Consider the following 24062-nt stretch of genomic DNA (forward strand, 5'->3'; position numbering starts at 1 on the left):
GACCCTTTCTGCTCCACTCATGGAAAAGCCCCCCAAACTCTAATGGGTACAGGAACAATCTCCAATCCAATTTAATTTCACCCAGTCTTGCTGGTTCCTCCTGCTATCCTGCATAAACGCGAGAACATCTTGTTCAAAAACTGCAGTCCTGAAAAATGACAGATATTTTTTCCTGGATTAGCAAATTGAGGCTTTCTCTTCTCCACAGTGTTTAAGTAGACCTTCTTTCCACTTACAAGTTCTTGTCTCTGGACCCCCAGGATCAGCTATTTCTGCTAGGTCATCTCTAGTATGATTAACAGATAAATAGGTAAAAACTATACTCAACCTTGAAAACCTCAGTGAAGATATACTAACTGTAGGCATATTTACCACACACGTTATTTAACTCAAATTTTTATTTCCTATTGGTGCCTATTTTGTATTATGTGAGGTGTACTTGTCACCTCCCTCACACAGCACTCACGTCTTATAGGTTCTTTATCCTAATCCCAGGCAACTCCAGGGCAGAGAACTGCTATAAGAATTTAGTCTTCTAATTTAGTCTTCACTTCTCTCAAACATAAACAAATACCTAAGCCAAGGAAAACAAGGAGAGAGGATTTAGTGCAACCCCAGAGGCACCTTGGAAGGATCCACAGGCAGTATCTATGGAATGCCAAACATATCCAAAGGTAAAGAGGAATCTTTACTTTCATCTGCATAACACCCACAGTCAGGCCCTAAAAACCATTCTCGTGCTTTGGCATCAACCATGCAGGCCAGGCTAAAGCTCATGGACTCCACGTGGCAGCCAGACTGTGCTCTGCTCCAATTGCTTATCAGTGGCTTCGTGTGTGTTTCAATCCCAGTCCTATGGTCCGTTCACAGCAAGTGCTCTGACAACTAATTAATTCAACTTTCAGTGCACAGATTTATTTCATCCTATAAGGATAATCACATGGGAAATACTTTATCAGACTCGACGGCCCCAGTCTAACTGTTGAAGGGAGGGATACTCCTAGCCCTCTCCCCACTCCTCCCCACGCCTGTCCACCCCCCTTCCTCACTGCCCCACCTCCCAAGAGAGTTGCAATCAGAGTCCACAGGCCACTTTGTCTAGTGGGTGGGGCCATTATATGTCAAAAGTGGTGTTGACTTTTCAACCCCTAGTTCCATGAGGCGAAGGGCATGAGGAGAGCCAGCCTCCTGGTGCCTGGCCATGTCTGGCCTATTGATCTCTTGGTTTCCCCCCTTCCATTCACCACAAGTGCCTGAGTGTCCTGGTCCCAAGATTTCAGAGAACACTGGGAGCCATTTTTAGACCTTAAATCTACGTGAAGTGTTTAAACCTAACAACTGTAAGAGTCATAAGGGCTGTGTCTGCTCTTCACTGAAGGGGACTGTGCCGACTACTTATCAATACCCTCCCTTCTGATTAAAGCTCAACCGTGAGTAGCAGAGAAGACCGCCAGGACAGGACCGGGTCCCTGGTAAAAGTCTGTGGTAGCCAGAATAACAGCCCCCCCAAAGATGTCCACATCCTACTCCCCAGAAGCTCTGACTATGCTAGGTTATGGAGCAAAAGGAAATTAAAGTTGCAGATGGAATTAAAGCTGCTAATCAGCTTACCTTGCAATGGAGAAATTACCTTGGACTACTCAAGTGGGTCCAACGTCAGTACAAGTGTCCTTAAAAGTAGAAGAGGGACGCAGAAGAAAGAACCAGAGACTGGCAGTGAGACAGACTCAGCCCGAGATTATCAGCTTTGACAATGGAGAAGGGGCCACGAGACACAGAATGCAGGCAACCTCTAGAAGCTGGAAAGGGCAAGGAAACAGGCTCTCCCCTTGAGCCTTCAGAAGGAAGGCAGCCCTGCCAACATCATCATTTTAGCCCAGTGAGACCCATTTCAGGCTTCGGACCCCAGAATTATGAGAACAAACGTGCACTGTTTGAAGTCACTAAATTTGTAGTCGTTTGTTACAGCAGTGATAGGAAACTAATGAGAATGCCATCAAAGCAAGAGGCAGTATACAGAGGTTAACTTCACAGGCTGCCTAAATTTGAATCTTGACCCTACACTTATTAGCTGAGTGCATTTGGGCAATTTTTTTTTTTTTTTTGCGGTACGCGGGCCTCTCACTGCAGTGGCCTCTCCCGTTGCAGAGCACAGGCTCCGGACACACAGGCTCAGCGGCCATGGCTCACGGGCCTAGCCGCTCCGCAGCATGTGGGATCTTCCCGGACCGGGGCACGAACCCGTGTCCCCTGCATTGGCAGGCGGACTCTCAACCACTGCGCCACCAGGGAAGCCCTTGGGCAAATTATCTAACCCTGTGCACCTGAATTGCTTCATCATATGAAATGGGGATGATAATAACAATAATGATAAATATCTATCTCACATTCCTTTGAGAGCGTTAAATGAGATAATACTCAAGAAGTAATTAAAACTGTGCCTGGCGCAGAATAAACACTCAGTAAATATTAACTATTATTATTACTATACTGCACCAAACACCATCCTGATTTCTTGCAATTAAATTGGAGAGCAAACTCTCCCAGCACTTACCCTTTTCAATCACAGCCTTTGAGTTTCCACATAATTCCTTATATACCTTTGTCCAGAACTTAAACCCAGTCAGATACTGGTTGGATCTCAAAACCACTCTTGGCCAAGACTTCCTTGTGGGACCCAGTAAGATGCAGACAGCATGGAGTACAAAGTGACCTCCCCGACTCTTCCCCTGTCTCTCCACCCCAACTCCACAGTCCACTCTTCCTGACAAGTCCTGCTCAGGAGGAAAAAGTTCCTTGCTCCCAGCTCCTCAGACACTCTGTCACCCCATCCCTTCTCTCATGTGCCTGTTTCTCTCAAAGAGCCAACAGATACCAACATGATCAAACTTCACACAACGGATTGTGAAGTCCTTCTCAAACCCTGACATTGTTGTAACTAGTTGGGCTTGTTTTTCTGGTGACTTAGATTCACAAAGGTCTTTTTCTGGAATTTGCACATATACCTATGCACACGGCATTCTTCATAAGAGCCAACAACTGGAAAAATTCCAAACATCCATCAAGAGCAGAACAAATGATAAGTCGCAGTATACTCATATGATGGAATCATCTCTGGAATGTAAATGTGAACTGCAGCCACACATAATTACGTCGATGAATCTCAGACGTGACGGTGAGTGAAAATATACACGCCGTATGATTCATTTCTATAGAGTTCAAGACAGACAGAACTGATCTCTGGTGTTAGAAGTCAAGATAGTGGCTCCCTTTAGGGAAAAGATAAAGGGCAAATCTAGGAAAAAGGGGGTTTTGTGGTACTGGCAACGTTCTACTCGTTGACGTGGATGGCAGTTCCACGTGTGTGCGATAATCGCCAGGCGTGTGCACTTTTGATTTCTCTACTCTTCTGTATATAATTTCAATTTAACTCCTACTTTTAAAAAAAGTTTAGGGGACTTCCCTGGTGGTCCAGTGGTTAAAACTCTGTGCTTCCAATGCAGCGGGTGTGGGTTCAATCCCTGGTCGGGGAACTAAGATCCCACATGCCGTGCGGTGTGCGGCCAAAAAATAAATAAATAAATTGGCTTTTAGAAAGTTAGACTAATAACAAATTGAATTAAAGTCTATTTCTAAAAAAAAAAGTTTAAAAAGCATGCACATAAAACGATAAAATCAGTCATCGGTTCACATTTTTAGTTCCCATAGCATCCATAAAGTGTCATGAGTTGAGTTCCTTTTCTTCAACTTTCTACCACTTTGCCCTTTTTTTTCCCCCACATCATAAAGTAAGGCTCAAAACCTTCATCTTACAGACCTGTTGGGCAAATACGACAAGGAAGGCAGAGTATCGTGCGAATGTGCAGGGCTTTACGAAGGCAAATGGTATTATTCCAAGAGAATAAGGTCCCTCCTGCACTATCAGTATTCAGGAAACAATCCTTGGACAGGGACTTAGGCATTCATACTTTTTTCTCCAGGAAAAACTCAACAAAAATGTATTAAACGTTTATCGTAGCCCTTCTGTGTACCTAGGTAGAGAAAACAGATGCTTGTGCAGTAAGCATGATGACAATGGTTAAGTATAGGAAGCACAGAAGAAAAACATGGGGGAGGGCCAGCAGAGTGGGGGGTCAACACTAAGCAAGGGCCCCCCACAGTCTGAGAGATCATTTGGGGAAACCGTCTATTCACGTACTGACCATTTCCTTGGCTACTTTAATAAATTCAGACAAGGTCGCAACCTCAGCTATTAGTGCACAAGAAGCTTGAAACGTCTCCCTAAAATTGCACCTGTTGGTGTAGTTTTTATAACGAGTTTTTTTTTTCCTTTAGGAGTAGTGTGAGAGAGTCCAAGTAAAGCGAATGAGCTTATATTTGTTGTTGTTGCTGTTAATCTGGAGAGCAGAATACTTCAAGGAACATTCCACGAAGTCTCCCATCCTTGTACATATCATAGCATATAGTTTTTTTAAGGTTCAAACAACCACAGGGACAGGAAGCTAAGAACTGGAAAGCGATAAAGGACAGTGTAGCACCTTCTTCTCCCTGGCACAGACATCACTCGCCACTGCCTCCTATCAACCGACCCGTGGTAAATGTGAAGTATGCATTTCTCGAGACCTTTGAAAGTGGAACCCATTATCTCAATGTGGATTTTAAGGGGCCCTCCCCTATAGTTAGAAAATATCTGGCGTAGTATAAGCTCACTTGATAAACAGAGAACATATCTGAATTATGCCTGTCTTAAAAGAGACCATTTTCTAACTTGCTTCTTTTCTCTTTACCCCATCCCTGAGGAGATGATGACAGAAAAGACATCAATGACATTAGGTAAGTATAGGCCCCCTCCACTGGTTTGAGACAGGAAAAAACTATTTTTTCCAGAGAAACTAACCACCATCCTTTGAAACATAAAATGATGAAAATAGCCATCACCAGGGAAGAAAAAAGACTGGATACATGTGAGCTCTTGAGATAGATTTGACATCCACATCCTGAGTGAAACCAGACTTCCTTCTCAAGCTCAAAGAGCGGTGACTGGGCACATTGTGTCCTGCAAAAGTGCCTCCTCCTTACACAGTACAGATAACAGCTCCCCATTTGGCAAAGCAGTGGTCATTTGCACCGACATTCTCTAAACAAGCAGAAGACATCAGCAGCTGAAGAATGTCCCTTACGACCTCTGCCTCATGGGCCCATGGTCAGTGCCTGTAACACCCATCACGATTAACAAGGATAAAGACAGACATTTCACACAAGTTGAAACAGCCTCACTGAGCGGCGCTGAGGACTGAAAACAAATTCTTGTGGGAAACTTCAACATACATGTGAAAAATGATACTGACAGGTGATGAAAAAGCTCTGGAAAACTGAACAGTTCTGATTTTTGCTCCTCTGTGGAGTTCCTGGCCACAACATATAAGCATTAACACCTTTTTACATATAGGACTAAAGACAGACACTGGGGGTGCACCTGTGACCTAACAGCGGCAATTCTTCGCTGAATACGTGGACAGCTATACATGAACAACATCTACAGGATGCAGTTATGAAAGTAACCTGAAGTGTTAATAGGAACTTTCTAAGGAATGCAGTATTATCAAGGGACATAGAAGTTCAAAGAATGAGAAAAGTGACGACCAAAATTTGTATACAGGAAGATGAGGCATCATTTGGTCTTTTCTTTAGCTCATGGAGGATCCATGATGTGGCCCGGAAAACTGGAAAAAGGAACGCCATAATAATAAACTTCCACGGAAAGCATGAATGGAAGTACCAACTACAGCAATGACTACTGCCAGAATGCCCTGACCAAGGTCCTTCCAAACCAGTACCTGACCAAGTGGCCAGGCATGTACCACTGATACCCGCTTGCTTTTAGTCCCTGCTGGGGAACAGAGGATGATCTTGGCTATTCATCTATAAAGCTCTGTCAGAAATCATGCATTCACCAAGTATCAACCACCATCAAAGACCGTGGAGATCCATGATATTACCAAGAAAGATTGGAAGACAGTAGGACAGAAAGACCTCCACGCCCTCCCTTTCGCCCACAGTCCCATGCCTGGGTAGTATCTGATTCTCTTTTTCTTTGCCTCCCACGTTTGAGTAGGCGCCAAGATCTTTCATTAACAACACCTCCCGAGTTCATGTCCTTCCTCTAGGTGACCAGCACCACTACCCCCGTTACAGAGCCACCCTCCAATTACCACTAGTTCTAATCCATTTTAGATGCTGCAGCCAGATTAATCTCCCAAGGCAGAAGAAAAATCGTAGCAGCCTTCCTCCTTGAAACTTTCTCTTTTTTGTTACTCTTCATTACAGAAAATTTCAAAAATACATAAAGGTAGAGAGAATTGTGTAAGAACTGTGTGCCTATCATCCAGCTTCAATAATTAGCCCCTCATGGCCAATCTTGTTACCGCCATACCTCAACCCACTGGATAACTGCAATCAAAGCTCAGACATCATACAATGTCATCTGTAAATACTTTAATATTATTCCCCTTCCTTACATAACTACAAGGTCATCAGCACAGCCCCCCAAAATCAACAATCATTCTTTTATATCATCAAATTTCCAAATCAATGTCAGCATTCTCATGGTTCTCCTATCATCATTATCTTTTTTCTTTTATTTACAGTGTGCTTGCATCAGGAGAAACATAATTTAAATATTGTGATTGGTTAATATGTTTCCTAAACCTCTTTTTTTAAACACCTTTATTGGAGTATAATTGCTTTACAATGGTGTGTTAGTTTCTGCTTTATAACAAAGTGAATCAGCTATACAAACACATATATCCACATATCCCCTCCCTCTTGCATCTCCCTCCCACCCTCCCTATCCCACCCCTCTAGGTGGTCACAAAGCACCGAGCTGTTCTCCCTCTGCTATGCGGCTGCTTCCCACTAGCTATTGGTTTTACATTTGGTAGTGTATATATGTCCATGCCACTCTCTCACTTTGTCCCAGCTTACCCTTCCCCCTCCCCGTGTCCTCAGGTCCATTCTCTAGTAGGTCTGCGTCTTTATTCCCGTCCTGCCCCTAGGTTCTTCATGACCTTTTTTTTTTTTTTAAGATTCCATATATATGTGTTAGCATACGGTATTTGTTTTTCTCTTCCTGACTTACTTCACTCTGTATGACAGACCCTAAGTCCAACCACCTCACTACAAATAACTCAATTTCGTTTCTTTTTATGGCTGAGTAATAATCCATTGTATCTATGTGCCACATCTTCTTTATCCGTTCATCTGTCGATGGACACTTAGGTTGCTTCCATGTCCTGGCTATTGTAAATAGAACTGTAATGAACATTGTGGTTTAAACCTCTTTTAAGCTATAGGTTCCCCCTTCGTTACTTTTTCTATTTTGTCTTGTTGGGTCTTTTTGGAATTGTCTTGTTGAAATCTTAGTCTTTAACTTGGTTTTTAACCAACCTTTAAAAACTTTCATTACCACTAGTCTTCATTTATATCAAGTTCCATTCAAATCATATCTAAATGTGGTCATTTTCAAATATGTTCACAAATTCTTTGATATTTCTCTCTTCAAACAATGCAGCTTATTAACTACAGTTCCTCTGAGAGTGGACTCAACTTAGTGACTCACTTCTAATGAGTAGAATAAGGCAGAGGTAAAGGTGTGTCATTTTCAAGACTCAGAAGGCCCTGTGGCTTGAGGATCACCTGCTCAGGGAGAAGCCAGCAGCCATGTCGTAAGGATGCTCAGGCAGCTCTGCAGAGAGGTCCGTGGGGAAAGGAAGTGAAGCCTTCTGCCAATAGCCATGGCAGTGAGTCACCTTGGCAGTAGGTTCTCTGGCTCCAGTCGAGCCACCCCTGCTGACTGCAACCTCATGAGAGACTCTGAGCCAGAGCTTCCAGCTAAGCACCTCCTAGATTCCTGACCCACAGAGACTGTCAGACAATAAATTTTTATTGTTTTAGGCTGCCAAGTTTGTGGGGACCTATTACACATCAGTAGATAACAAAGCAGTCTTTCTAGTGTCACATCATTGCTTTTCCTAGAAATGCTCTTCTCCAGTTCTTTGTGGTCAAGTTTAACCATCTTTTCAAGCTCAGAGATAACACTCTCCAGAGCCGTCCCTAGTCCTCCACATCCCCAATGCTCCAAAATCTATCAACAATTGCTCCCTCCTTTGATTTTTCTAGAGAACTTTGTATCTGGTTCTAAGCCAAGCTGTCTAAAACCAATTTGGCCAAAGTAAAACCAATTCGTCCAACCCCCACCTGCCTAAGATGTGTAGTTTTAACATTACAGTTTTACTAAAGTCGCTATTCCTCAAACAGCCCAGGCAGGCTCCCGCTGGGGCCTCTGCCCTAGCCCCACACTTCTCCATGATTCACACCCTCACCTCCTCCGGGCCTTTGCTTAAATGTCACCTTCTCAGCAGAACCTTCCCTGAAAGCCTATTTAAAACCACCAGGGCCCTCACTCCTTCCCATCCCACACCCACCCTGCACTCCCTGTCCATTACTGCAGTTTTATTTTCTCCACAGCACTTACCGCAATCTAACATATGTTTTAATTACACCACTCATCAATCGTCTCCCCCCTTCCAGACTGTAGGCTCCAGAAAGGCAGACATTATGTTTAGTTTTCAGTGCTACATCCTGAGCCCCTAGAACAACGCACGGTACGTAGCATGTGCTCAATAAAAACCTGAATAAATGATCAAGACTGCAGCATTTCATATGCCACACAACGGATGCAACACTAACTACACATTTTGATATTTTAGGTGCCTTTACGTCTACAAGCATTTTAAGAAGGCTTAATTTCCTCCTTCACTAAACAAAAACCAAACCAAACCTGAAACACACTAAAGTAGGCAATATTACAAAATAGGTAACTTAAGAACTGTTACATTTCTCAAAAGGAGTCAAAATGGTCCTATCATATGTGCCTCCTTGACAGTCTAAATTTCAGGTGATCGTGTCATTACCTAAATTCATCAGTGGGCCAACTGTACCCCTTCCTTTGTACCCCTCTCAAGTGATAGCTCATCTATCGTTTCAAAATCTCCTTAAGAGCAGAACTGGATCTTGTACATCTTAATACTCCCTGCAGTACCCAGATGACAGGGCAACTGACAAAAGTTTATGAGGAAAACATTAGAATTGTTAGCATCTTGGGCCATCTCTTCTCCTCACCCCAAAGCACGCAGTAGGCACGCCCATAAACACATGCCTATAACAATGCGATCGTAAAAACCATTTTCATTCAGCAGATGAGGTCTCTGAAGCAAATTATCTAATGACTTTTATTTTCCCAAAGCCAAGTTGGAGCTGAAACCTTAGCCTCTCCCTTGACTCACAACATTCTTGTCTAAATTACACTGCTGCTACCAAAAAAAGAAAAAAGGGGGAGGGGGGAAAAGGTTGTTCCTTTATCTGACATCTGACATATGGTTCTCACTAACAATCCATATATATACATCATAGAGGGTCAAATTCTAACAGGGGATGGTGATATTCAGGATAAATAATGTCGCTTGTAAATGACTTCACAGCTTATGTAAGTAATAATGCTAGAAAAAAATAACTGCAGTGCACGGTAATCTGACTCTTGATTGCCAAGGCATAGCTCAACACAGAATTGTTCTGTTTTTAAGATCCAGAACAGTGCAGGAAGAGAAATGTCTAGCTATGATATAATCAATGCTTTATATTATTTCAAAGACACATGTTCTGACACAAAAAAACACTACTATCCTTTAGAGAAGGGGTCAGCAAACTACGCTTCAGGGGCCAAAGCTGGCCCACACAGGCTGTTTCTGTATGGCCCATAAGCTAAGCATGATTTTTACATTTTTAAATGGTTGAGAAAAAAAATCAAAAGAATAATATTGCGTGCCATGAAATTTATATGAAACTCAAATTTCAACATCCATCAATAAAGTTTTATTAGAGCACTCACACTCATTCACTTAAGCATTATCTATGGCTGCTTTTGTGCTAAGGAGGGCAGAATTGAGAAGCTGCAACAGAAACCATATGTCCCACAAAGCTACAAATAGTTACTATCTGGCCCTTTACAGAGAAAGTCTGCCACCCTTTACACTTCAGGGCATGGATGCTGGAGCCTGGCTGCCTCCATTTAAAGCCTAATATGTGTTCTCCTTATTCTGCCTCTATTTAAATCCTAACACTTATTATTCACTTATTAACTGTGGACCCTGAATACATTACTTAAGCACTCTGCACCTCAGTTTCCTCATCTGTAAAATGGGGTTTATCATGGCACCTACCTGATGGGGTATCACTGTGAGTTATAAATGAACAATCATACAAAGCATGTGAAACAGTACCCAGCATGCAGTAAGCAGTTACTAAGTACTGGCTATAACCACAATTCCTTCTTCTTGAGGGCTGCAGGATGTGTTTTCCAGTTGAAATGGTAGCAAAGTACTTAGATTCCAGCACAGCCTCCCAAATCTCTTTATCATGGTAGAATTGAAGAATGAGGCAAGAAGAAATGAGAGGGAAAAAATGAAAAAAGGAAAGAAGAGGACTGAGGAGGGAACAAGAGAAAGGAAAAAGTTATCAGGACCCCACTCATCAGGGACAGTAGGTGGCCTACTCAAAGGGGAAGTATAAATTAGGATAATTTCATCTGTAGTAACAGATTAAATAACTTCTGTGGGCTGACGGGATACTAATCACCAGGTGGAAGCTATCCCGGGGGCTTGGTGGGGAAAGCATTCAAAATTCCAAGCAAGTGACTTACAAATGAACTGCTGGGTCATTTTTAAGTTGAGAACTTCCTGTATTTTACATTCCTAGACAAATGACAAGTGATAGCTGCAGTAATTCTGCATCTTGTTATCCATGTAGAGTAGCTAATTAAAACGAAACAATTTGTGTAAGGACCCTGTCCTTACAGAGTTCTCATTTCGTTCAGAATAGCACTTACTTCCTAACGCTAAGAAAAAAAACCATGCTCCCATAAATAAAACACAAGCTCATTCACCAAAAATGGACCTGCATGGCCAACTGGGAGGAAAACATGGTGTTTAATAGAAGATACACTTAACCTGCTACCAAGGTGGAGAAATTCTCTTTCCCAGGACTCACTTTCACTTGAATACCTTCTCTGTGGAAAGATGAGTTCCTACCTTTTCCATGTACCTTTAAAAATCACACTCACTCTTTCTCCTTTTCAATTATGACTTCAAAAACTCTAAAGCACCCCCCACCTCGAAAAAAGAGAATTGTTTAACTCACAACTCCACCATAACCAAACAACTACCTTTATTATTCCCTTCCAACCTTGATCCCCTTAATCCTCACTACTGCTTTGCTTAATGCTTATGGTAAATCTTCCCTGCAGAGGCTAAACACACATATCAAGTATTTTTAAGACACTTGATGTGTAAACATAACATGTAAAACCTTAAGAAAAGGAACGAAAGAAGAAAAGGAAAGAAGGACATTACTATCCAAGTGATTTCTGCAAATTGTGCAGGAAAAGAAGAGTGATTTAAAGCAATGCACTTAAGATGCTCCTGAGCTGGAGGCAAGTTCAAAACACTCACTGAGAATGTATCTGCTGGGAGAGTCCCACTGAAGGCTTCGGCTTGAGGGTCAAGGTCATCTGGGCCACAGGACTGACTCTTGGTAGAGTGTCTGCCTTCTTAGATGAAGTGTGCTTTGCTGCTTGCTCAGGAGGGACCCAGGAGGAAGCAGCCACAGGACTCTGCCCTCCAAACACTGGTGACGAGGTGTCCTGGGCAGCTGTTGTCTCACAGGCTTTGCCCTTGGTCCCTGGTTTACACACACAGAGTTGAGGCCGGAGACACATCCCTCCATTCTGACATGGAGGAACACAGCTTGCTGCAGAAAGAAATAGAAGACACACTTTGAAGAAAAGCATTGTAGACTTTACTAATTCTTCCACAGGCTTACCAGTAGCATCAGGCTATCCCTCAATAAAACAAAATGATGATGATGTTGATGACGATAATAGATAATATTTATTAACGGCTTCCTATGTGCCAGGCATTATTCTAATAGATATCGACAAATTTAACCCCCCAGCAACTGTTTTAAGTAGATATTTTATTTTGCTCATTTTACTGATGAAGAAAGAGGCACTGGGGTTATATAATTTGCCAAAGGTCACACAATCATTAGTAAATAGAAGAGCTGGGATTTGAATTCTAGTGAACTGGCTCCAAAGTCATCACTCTTAACCGCTTTACTATGGCTGCCACTCAGAAATGCATCAGAAATACAGGGAAATAAAAGAAAGTATTCTGCCCTTCTTTTTAAGTTGTGTTCTGTGGCTTAAGTTTAAATTTTAGGTATCCAAACAACATTTGGCAAAAAACAAAAGCCCAATTCCAAACCCAAACCCCCAAAAGTGTTACAGCCTTCATCTTGCATAAGCTATCAGAGCTTGGAGTGACTGTTTCAGAAATCTAGTCCAACCTACCTTCTTTTTTTTTTTTTTTGAGAGAAAATCCAAGGGCAGAAATGTTGAGTCAGCCTTTATATATATATATATATATATATACACACACACACACATATATATATGTGTGTGTATATATATATAAGCAAGTACATCCCTAATCTTATAACAAAAGGCAACCAAAAAGAAACAACCTCTTTATCTCCTATTACCTAGGATGCATGTACTTTGAATCACCAGACTTGTGGCCAAGCAGTTTTAAAGTTAGCAGGGCTATGGGTCACGGGTAGGGTGAGTGGATTTTATCATAGGCAAGGTCCCCTGGGAGTTCAGATGTTACTGACTTAAATTTTATGAACATCATAGGCCTATGGACATGATTCCTTTCTTTATTTGTCCAAATTAATTTATTTAAATGAACCTTTTGCTATCAGCCTAACTTTGACTTAAACTCTTTGTCCTGAGGCAGATCCCAGTACTAAATCTCCCATAAAATTCAGCACAGGGTTCAGTCTACAAACAATCACAAAACAGATGAGGAATATGAACCAGAGGAGGCTCAGTTATGGAGGAACCAAATGACCAAGACCTAAAAGCCCTGAAACCTACTGATTTTCTATAAACAAGAGAAGATACTTTTCCTATCTCCCTACAATTCCTATTAATTACAGCAAATAATGATAACAAACGGCTGTCAAGTGTCAGAATACTAGGCTGACAAATTTTCTAAAAATTTGGAAGGATTCTTGGGAGAAAAAAAATAAAAGGAAAGAAAAATGCAGCCAGCTCCTGAGGTGACCTTGGGGTAAGTTACTTAAGCTTGGCCTCTGCACCTGTACAAGTCCAGGGGCAGGGGGGAGGGCAGTAGCTGCTTGTTCTAAAATGGTCCCTGAGGGCTCTTTCCATATTAGGCTTCTAGAATTCAAAGTCAAAAACTATGCAATGCTAAAGTTCACGATTCTAATTTATCAGCGTTTTCCTGGCCGAGTGATGAACATTAGGTCCCTACTCGGCCACGGTTATTTATGGAATGTCACAGGAATGGAAATGGGTTCCACCCAGAGAGAACAGAAGTGGCCACAAGCGAGGACTGGATGGGGCTTTCAAAGCTGAGACTCTGCCAGAGATCACCACCCCCCCAGGCACTTTCATGTATACATTCTCTTCATGCTTTCAATTAGAAACATGTTTCAGTTTAACATCTGAGAATGATTTCCACTTCTCCTCCCTCCCAAGGTGTACTGCAAATGTCTACAAATCTACCAGGAAGGCGGCACCGAGCGGCTCACAAAAGCTGGTACCTAGATGGAAGCCAAGCACGGAAATCTTCCCCAAACCACCGAGAATATGCAACAAGGGCCTATCTTGAGGAGGACGTGGATGGGTTAGAAGGATAACAGGGTAGCGATTTTCTTTTAACTCTTCAAATTTTGCACGTCGTAGGGTGAGGGGAGTGGGGAAAGAATAATTAAGGAAAAAAATAACTTTAAACTCACACAGAAAAGAACATAACAGTACGACTATATACAATAACACCCTTTCACACTAAGTCTGAAAAGACAAGGAGAATGATTAGACAATTTCCTCTTCCACCTTCCCCATTGGGCTCCAACAGCAGCCTCCTGGAGCACGCAGACAGGAGGGGCTGGCTTAAACTGGGGGCAGGGACAGATTCCCTAATTGCCAAGACAAGCCCCTCCCCTGACACGAAAAGCAAAACTCACGTTCTGCAACCACATTTTGTCAAGCCCTTTTTCGTGTGATATTTGGACCTTGTGCAATAGCGGTTCCCACGTGTCAACTTCTCAAACTGTGGTGCTTGGACCAGCAGCAGTATCACCTGGAAGCAATTTAGAAATGCACATTCTCGGGCTGCCCCTGGCCTGCTAAATCCCAAACTGGAGCCCAGCAATCTGACCGCCCTCCAGGTGAGTCTGATTCTCACTCAAGTTTGAGAACCACTGACACAGGATTTGGAAATTGGCAGCCTTCCACCAGTTTTTTGAGAACTTGCATTTTTATCACTGCAAGTTTGGTATTTTCACACTACAGTGGCTTTTATGTTACTGAATTCTTGCCGTGACAGATGTGTTTGTCTTATGTTGCCCTTCTGTTTTTAATGCAAAAAATTAAGTTTCTTCCATGTGACCAAATTCTCAAGATAATTATGGGTCCCCTCCAAAAGTTTATACATTTGTCACCATCTACTTCATGGCCAATGTAAAAATTTGTAGGCATTTGTGAGAAAACTGTTATTCTTTTTTTTAATTGAAGTATAGTTGACTTACAGTATTACATTGGTTTCGGGTGTCAGCATAGATATTTAGTATATTTACAGATTACTCCATGAAAAGGTATTATAAGATAGGGGCTATAATTCCCTGTGCTATACAATATATCCTTGTTGCTTATCTATTTCATACATACTAGTTTATATCTGTTAAACCCATACCCCTAATTTGTCCCTCCCCCCTTCCCTCTCCCCTTTGGTAACCACTAGTTTTCTGTGACTCTGTTTCTGGAGAAAACTGTTATTCTAACTGAGGTTCTGAACCATGTGGAATATTTTAACTCTTACAGAAGTTCTTTAAAATGTTCTCCACCAGTTGGTTCTGCATTTGCCTGGCCAGCTGTGGTTGAACACAATGAGTAAACACTACATCAAGATCTTATCAGTGGGACTTCCCTGGTGGCACAGTGGTTAAGAATCCACCTGCCAATGCAGGGGACGTGGGTTCAAGCCCTGGTCCGGAAAGATCCCACATGCCGCGGAGCAACAAAGCCCATGTACCACAACTACTGAGCCTGTGCTCTAGAGCCCACGAGCCACAACTACTGAGCCTGCACCTTAAAGCCCACGAACCACAACTACTGGGCCCATGTGCCACAACTACTGAAGCCCACGCGCCTAGAGCCCGTGCTCCACAACAAAAGAAGCCACCGCAATGAGAAGCCCACACACTGCAAAGAAGAGTAGCCCCCGCTCGACGCAACTAGAGAAAGCCTGTGCACAGCAATGAAGACCCAACGAAGCCCAAAAAACAAATTAATTAATTACTAAAAACAAAATTTTTTTTTTTAATTAGAAAAAAGATCTTAGCGGTGGTCTGGACAGTGGTTCTCAGGCTTTGCAGCACATTAGAATCACCTGGGGAGCTTTTAAAAACTCTCAAAACCCAGGCCTAACTCCAGGCTGATTGAATCGGAATATCTGGGGGAAGGGGCTCATACATCAGTTTTAGTTTTGTTTTTCAGTTTTTTAACTCTCTAGGTGATTGCAATATGCAGCCAAACTTGAGAGCCAGTAGGTGAGGGAACAAAATCCTACAAGACTTGCTGGCAGACTAATCTTCCCGAAGTGCAGCTCTTTTAATTTTTTTCTCTGTTTAAAAATTTGCAAAACATTTTAGCTGCCCTTGAGATACATTCAAGACCCTCTACATCTGGACCCCAACCGCCCCTTTCCACCCTCAGTGCCCCCTGGTCCATCCCTGCAAAAGTTCACCCCTTCTTGCCTCTGCACACCCGGTGCCCTGTCCTGAAACACAGGCCGGCCCCTCAAGCTCTTGCTCATCTGAAAGCTCCTCCTTCTCTGTGAAGTCCTTCCCAAACGCCCACCCCGATCTCCTGCGCCATTTTCATCATTCACTTCACATTTCACATGTACTGTCACATACATTAATCATCTATTAACAAAGCTCTTTTATTTCCCAACTAGAATATAAGCCGTGAGGTCAGTTATAATTGGCTAACGCAAAACTTTTTGTACCCAAGGACAGGAGCCTGAACCTCATCTTGGTTGACTGATGTCAAAGTACTGCCATTTCTTTCCAAGAATGTTGGGATTGGGCTTCCCTGGTGGCGCAGTGGTTGGGAGTCTGCCTGCCGATGCAGGGGAGGTGGGTTCGTGCCCCGGTCTGGGAGGGTCTCACGTGCCGAGGAGCGGCTGGGCCCCGTGGGCCATGGCCGCTGGGCCTGCGCGTCCAGAGCCTGTGCTCCGCAATGGGAGAGGCCGCAACGGTGGGAAGCCCACGTACCGCAAAAAAAAAAAAAAAAAAAAAAAAGAATGTTGGGATTTAAGGACATCTATAAAGGGAAGATAATAAGTGGGCTCTTCATCATCGGATGAATGGATAAAGAAGATATTCCATATATACAATGGAATATTACTCAGCCATGAAAAGAAACGAAATTGAGCTATTTGTAATGAGGTGGATAGACCTAGAGTCTGTCATACAGAGTGAAGTAAGTCAGAAAGAGAAAGCCAAATACCGTATGCTAACTCATATATATGGAATTTAAGAAAAAAAAATGTCATGAAGAACCTAGGGGTAAGACAGGAATAAAGACACAGACCTACTGGAGAACGGACTTGAGGATATGGGGAGGGGGAAGGGTGAGCTGTGACAAAGCGAGAGAGAGTCATGGACATATACACACTAACAAACGTAAGGTAGATAGCTAGTGGGTAGCAGCCGCATAGCACAGGGATATCGGCTCGGTGCTTTGTGACCGCCTGGAGGGGTGGGATAGGGAGGGTGGGTGGGAGGGAGACGCAAGAGGGAAGAGATATGGGAACATATGTATATGTATAACTGATTCACTTTGTTATAAAGCAGAAACTACCACACCATTGTAAAGCAATTATACCCCAATAAAGATGTTAAAAAAAAAAATAAGTGGGCTCTTAATCCATTACATAACAACAACTACGTCTCTGGATTTGGTTTGCCAGTTGTTCAAACAGTCTCCAATCTTTCAAAGATGTTTTTAGATCAAAATTAATATTTAAATTAATTTGTACTCTGCTCATGTACATGGTCTGCAGTGGCATTTAGCAGTATGCTGTTAAACAGTTTCAGAAGCCCAGATCCAACCTGTTCTAAAAGAACTTTTAGAAGGGTAGGGGCACTCAGAAACAAACTGCTTGTGGATTCACAGAAAAGAACATCACAATGGGCTGATAGCCGTTACAAGGTACTAAACCTCCAGTACAAAAGCGCATTAAGGGAATTAGCCTAAGACATTCAGGTGCAGTAGGAAAAAAAGCTTCTGAGAGATACTCAGTTTGTGAAAAGGAACCAGAAGTTGGGGGGAGCCCACCATTCATTAAGTAGATAATCCTGTAAGATGACTTCTCCTCGAGATAAGCACAGTGAATTAACCCTCTACCCCGTCCCCCATTCCAAACACAGAACAATCATTTTTAAGATTGTTTCATGTTAAAGAAACGGATTTCCATGATGGAAACAGGTGGCCATGATGGAATAACTGTTACCAAACAAGGCTTTTTTTCCATAAACAACTAGGAAACTGGATGAAAGATATAAGACAACTGTTGTTAGATACCAGACAACTGGCAAGAGAGGACTGTGAATCCTAAGAGAAGGGCATAAAGAGGGGAGCCCTAGGATCACCCCAACCACCTGCAGATCACCGTGCAGGGAGGGAGCCCGCGCACAGCGTGATGGAGGCTGAGTGGCTGGAATCTGCAGGGCAGAGTCCTAGAGAGGAGAGACCTGCACACACAGATAGCCCAGAGATCTGCAGAGGGCCCCGGACTCTTCACCTGATACTGAGCTGCACAGGCATAGGGTGCAACAAACTACCCAGGACCTGTAAGCTGCAATTTCCCAGTCCTGACCCGCCAGAGTCAGGACATTCAGTACAGACCCCAGAATTAAACTCCCTTTAAGAGTAAAACCTCAATATCAAAATCAGGCAAGAACTGTACACAGAAAACTCTGATATAAATCACAGTTAAGAATATAGATGCACAATTCCTAAATATTAGTAAATCAAATACGATGGTATTTCCAAAACAGAAAAGCAAGCCGAATTAATTCCAGAAATATAAGGATGGTTTTAAATGTCAGCAAATCTATCCATGGAATTCCGCATGTTAAAAAATTAAAGGAGGGCTTCCCTGGTGGCGCAGTGGTTGACAGTCCGTCTGCCGATGCGGGGGACGCGAGTTCGTGCCCTGGTCCGGAAGGATTCCACATGCCGCGGAGCAGCTGGGCCTGTGAGCCATGGCCGCTGAGCATGCGCATCCGGAGCCTGTGCTCCTTAACGGGAGAGGCCACAACAGTGAGAGGCCCGCGTACCGCAAAAAAAAAAAATTAAATGAGAACTTGTCTCGATGAATGCATAAAATTTTCCAATAAAATTCATCACTTATTCATAATAACAAACAAAAACTGTTAGCCAACTAGGAATACAAAGGGATTTCCTTGTTCTGGTAAACAGTAACTACAGCAAATCCCACACACAAAGAGTATACCAAAACCTACAGCAAATACTATGAGGAAACTGTAGAAGCATTCCTATCAAAGCTGGAAACAAGTCTAAATGCCCACAATAACCTCTACCGTTGATGTTATATTGTAAGTCCCAGCCAACCTGGCAAAACAAGAAAAAAGAAATAAAGGTCTAAGGAGTAGGAAGGGAGAAACAAATGGACCATTATTTTAGTTTACCTATGTGTCTATGTAGATAATCCAAAAGATTCTACAAACTACCATAACTGATAAGAATGTGGTACCAGTTCAGAAACAGAAAACAGATGAATGAAATTTAACAAAAAGCTTAGAAACAGACTCAAATATAAATGGAGACTTGCAACATGATGGAGAAGGTATAACAAATCTACAGAAAAACAATGGACTAAAAAACTGGGGTTGGAAAAGAGCCAACCATCTAAAAGAATCAAAACTAGATCCCTACCCACTTAAGAATATACAGGGCTTCCCTGGTGGCGCAGTGGTTGAGAGTCCGCCTGCCGATGCAGGGGACGCGGGTTCGTGCCCCGGTCCGGGAAGATCCCACGTGCCGCGGAGCGGCTGGGCCCGTGAGCCATGGCCGCTGAGCCTGCGCGTCCGGAGCCTGTGCTCCGCAACGGGAGGGGCCACAACAGTGAGAGGCCCGCGTACCGAAAACAAATAAATAAGTTAAAAAATATATATATATATACATACCAGATCTTTAAAATTTTTAAGAGGAAATGTGACAGAATATCTTCATGGTTTGGGGGAAGAAAGAATTTCTCAAATGTGAAACAGTAAGTAAAAATCCAAAAGAATTGATTAACTTGACTAAAACAAAATTTAAAGATACCATACAAAAACACTGAAACACAAATGATAAAAAGAAGACAACCTGCAATATATTTAACAAAGGATTAGTAACCAGATGTATCAAGAATTCCTAAAAATCAATAGGAAAAAAAATGGACAAAGGACATGAATCAGCTATTCACAGATGATGAAATGTGAAATAAATGTGAGAAGATATTCAACCTCTCCAATTATCAGAGAACTGCAAATCAAAACGACACTGAGATGCAATTCTACACCGAAGACACTGGCAATAAGTCTGTTACCACCAAGTGTTAGCAAAGATATAGGGAAATGGGAACTCTTATATACTGCTCATGAGGGTAATTTGATACTCACCTCTGTGAAAAGCAATATGGCAATATTTAGTGAGGTTATAATGTAAAAACCCTAATACCCAGCAATTTCACTTCTAGGCTGTCATGTGCTCAAGCAGACATATACAGGAATGTTCATTGCCCACCAATTATAGTAGGAAAATAGTGGCACTGATAGATGAACTGATAAACTGTGGTATTTCATATAATGGAACAGTATACAGCAGTTAAAATCATGATCTAGATCTATATACCAAGCAACATGGATGAATCTTTTGAAAATAACATTGACTGAAGAAAGTAAATTATAGGATGCTACTTTATAATACTGTTCTTTATATGATAATAACTGTCCATGTAATTTTTAAATACATAAAGCAATACTCATTGTTCTTACGGATACATAGGAAATCAACAAAAGCATAAAAATTCGTACTGGAGTCACACTAAATTCATGACAGTGACACCTCAGGGAAGGAAGCAGAACAATTCTGGAGAAGGAAATGGGTCACTTTATTGGAATTTTTTTTCTTTAAAAAAAAAAAAGATGGGTAGAAAGTATGACAACAGGTTAGACCTGTATTCACTGTGGGTAGTAGATACATAGGTGCTGACTATGGTAGCCTTTTTACTTTTCTGTATACCTTTCAATTTAAAAAAATTTTTTTAAATAAGCCAACAAAAGGCAATTGAGAATTGAAGACAGTTAAAACCTGACCCTTAATGCCCCAAACAATACTCTCAGATTTCTTCCACATTTGAATCCTACGCCAATTTAACAAGCTGATCCTAACATTCTTTAAAAGTTCAGTGACTGTATTTTTAGGAAGTATCCCATGCCCTGAAGCTTAGTCTGTATTGCTCTTATTTCCAAAAAAGTAACTCTTGATTATATTTAAAACTCGTCCCAGCCCACACAGGGCAAACAGAGTGACTCTCTGCCCCTTGCCTTTCTCTCCAAACAAGTTGCAGCATGTCGACTGCATGTGTCCCAGGGAGAAATGTTGAGTCTAACTGTGTCTTCTGTGATCAGAGACAGCAGGTGAGAAATTGCTTTGCTGTATGTGTCTTCACAGTAATTCCCAGCTGCCCTTTGAAGTCATTCAATAACACTAAGTGATATCAGATCACAAGAAACATAGCATGAGGTCACACAGTTTCATCTACCTCTCACTCTGTATGCTCCTTGTACCAAACCCAAATAAAATGCTGCACTTTCATTGCAAATGTCTCTGGGTCTGCTTCCTCCCAAATCCCTAAGGAGCAAAAAAATTGTAGTATAACACCCCAATGCCTTTTCTATCCAGCCTTGCGAAATAATGAAGAATTCCACGAAAACGAATGTTCTAGACAGGTGAACCATGCACCAACACATTTAATAACTCACGGGTTTTGATCGTTATGAACATCTCTACGAAAAACCTCAGATGTGTGTGTGCTTTCACTGTTCTCTCCCCTCCAAGCCAGGCTCTCTCCCTACCCTTTCTACGCCCTTTGCTTTTCTAATCTACTCTCAAGTGACAATTTAACCAAGCAGATAGTCAGATGGTTGAGCACAGCACAAATTACATGGGATACAAGTCACAAAAGTTGTGTGCAGAATCTCATGGCTTTATGAGGAGTTTACTGCCTTTATGTCAAGGACTGCACCCTCATCTGCCTGATTCCCCAGGAGCTGTGTTCTGGAAGGTGGAAGTTCTGGAAGTCTGAGCTCAGCAGGGGTAGCTTGTTACCATGTGATTTAATTTAAAATAGATGGTCAGCTGAGGCCAAACACACTCCTCCCAATGCCATGGGTAACTGAAATCACTCATGGAGTATAATATAATTAAGTCATAAGTCATGTAATGAAAAACTACCAGCAGTTTTTCTGGGTTCTGTTTCTGGTCTTATTACTGCTGTTTTATTAAGTTTTTTTTTTTAAGTCAGTGAAAAAGAAAACGAAGTTACAGATCTACAGTTTAGACTATGTAAATATTTAATTTAAAATAGCAAAAGAGAAAAACCAGAAAATTTTCAGAAAATGCTATTATATAGAAAGAACTGATAAAAGCTGTCTTTAACAAATTAAGACCAAAATCGAAAAAAAATGAAAAAAGGCCAGAAATAGACAATTAAGACAAAAGAAAATACAATTAGTAAATAAACCTGTGGTATAATGTCTACATTAATTAAGTCATCAAAGGAAATGCAAACTAAAACAAGGAGGTACACTATTATGGCTAATTAATTTTTTAAAAGACATGTAAGAGTATTAATACAACATGTCACAAAGGTGGTAGTAAAATGATACAAGTCTTTTAGAAAGCAGTTTAACAATATGTTTCAGGCTATGTTTCAGTAGCCTCATTTCTAGAAATTTACCCTAAGAAAATAGTTTAAAAAAGGAAATAACTATACACATACATATGTCCAGCTGTCCACAGCAGTGTTATTTATACCAATGAAAATGCAAAAGCAGCATATAGACTGAGTAAAATATGTCATTACAGCCTTTCAAAATTAGAATTATAAAGTGATACTATAAATTTTTAAATGTCAATACTATTAATGTGAATAAAAACACAAGGTTATATTGCTATTCAGTCAGCCATTCATTAAGTACCTTCTCTAATAATAGTATAATTTTATTTCGTGCACTAATACTAGCACGTATGTATAATAAACACAAGTTTCTGACAAATCTTGGGTTTTACAGACTAAACTATTATGCACATATAAGTATGATTATAAGTGATATCTTTATAGTTCATTGGAAAGAAGACCATATATTTCTAAATAATAAATCTTTAATCTCTGTTTTAGTACCATCATATTTCTCCATCCATTATTCAAACATTGAGTCCCTCCCCCTTATATACTAGCACTGTGCCAAGTACTGTAGATAAAAAGATGGAGAAGACAAATTTCCTGCTCTCATGAAGATCGGAGTCCAGTAGGGAAGACAGACAAGTATATATAAAAAAAAAAATCATCACCATACAGTATGTGTTAGAATAATAAAGGTATAGAAGAAATGAGGAAGGAAGGGCCCTAAGTGGGCAATCAACAAATATTTTGAATTATTATATTCAAGGGACCAAAAAGGATACAAAGAATTCTCAGTATGGTTTGTTTCCTTGAGGCAATATAAAATTCTCCCTGCCCAAGCTCACCTACTGATGGCAGCAGGCAGTGGAGTGAGATGAAGCTGGACTCTGGAGTCACACAGACCTGAGTTTGAACCCTCCCCCCAGCCCCAGCTTGTGCCCTAGGGCCAGTTCCAAGTCTGACCTGTGCCTCAGTCCCTCACTCAAAAAAATCCCGAGTGAAAATTCTGCACTCCATTTTGCACCAGGCACTGTCACATGCCCTGTGACTAGAACTGTAGAGAAGAAAACACTGTCTCTGCCCCGTGGAGCCCAGCCAGCAGACCAACAGCAACAGTGATTATAATTATTACAAGCATTCTGGAAGGGGAAGACGGTGTGTGGCGGGGAGGCCATCCCTAGGGGACTCGGGGTATTAGAAAAGACCTCTCTGAGATCATGAACTTACTATGAGATCTGAAAGCTGAGAGAAATAAATAACTCCTATGCCCAGTCCCAGAGTGCAGGGCCAAATGTTAGTGGTGAAACCTGCCACAAAGCTGTCAAGAAGCAAAATGCAAATTGACTCTACTGATTCCAGAATGACTTTTCGTAAGAGATCGAGTTCAGGGGAACAGGGAAGGAATTACCATATATTCTTAAATGTATGTGTCCAGAACGCTGATCTAGTACGATTTAACGTAACCAGCAGAGACATTACCCTGTAAATCAGGAACAAAACACGGATGCCCATCATCACCACTGGAACTTAACACCGTTCTGGATGTTCTGGTCAACTCAGTACTGTATGCGAGAGAGGCGCGCGCCAAGCCAGCTCCTGCACTGCCAAGGCGAGTGTCCACGGGTACAGACTATCTATAAAGCAATCGGCCATATTTAAGATTAAGCCCTAAGAACACTCGTGCTGTTTGTATTTTATCATTCCTAATCTAGGAAATTTTATATTCAAATCTGTTCACTGCAGTATTACAATCAATATGGTGGTAAAAAAATAGAAATATCTTACCCATAAAACAAAGAATAGATAAAAATCATGAAATCTGATTACGTCATCAAAAACGACGTTTTAAAAACATTTTTAATGACTTGGGATAATGCT

At 41.7% G+C, this 24062-nt stretch overlaps 1 protein-coding gene across 2 annotated transcripts in view; it reads right to left on the reverse strand.

Annotated features, from left to right (window-relative positions):
• The window catches only part of LTBP1 (latent transforming growth factor beta binding protein 1), a 424099-nt gene that overhangs the window by 358095 nt on the left and 41942 nt on the right, over window positions 1–24062 (reverse strand). For both annotated transcript variants that reach the window (XM_067703302.1, XM_067703301.1), the window contains exon 3: window positions 11565–11862. In XM_067703302.1, the coding sequence (XP_067559403.1) occupies window positions 11565–11862 (298 nt within the window). The remainder of the gene's footprint in view (window positions 1–11564; window positions 11863–24062) is intronic.

The sequence above is a fragment of the Pseudorca crassidens genome, chromosome 14 (assembly GCF_039906515.1).
Source record: "Pseudorca crassidens isolate mPseCra1 chromosome 14, mPseCra1.hap1, whole genome shotgun sequence".
NCBI lineage: Eukaryota > Metazoa > Chordata > Mammalia > Artiodactyla > Delphinidae > Pseudorca > Pseudorca crassidens.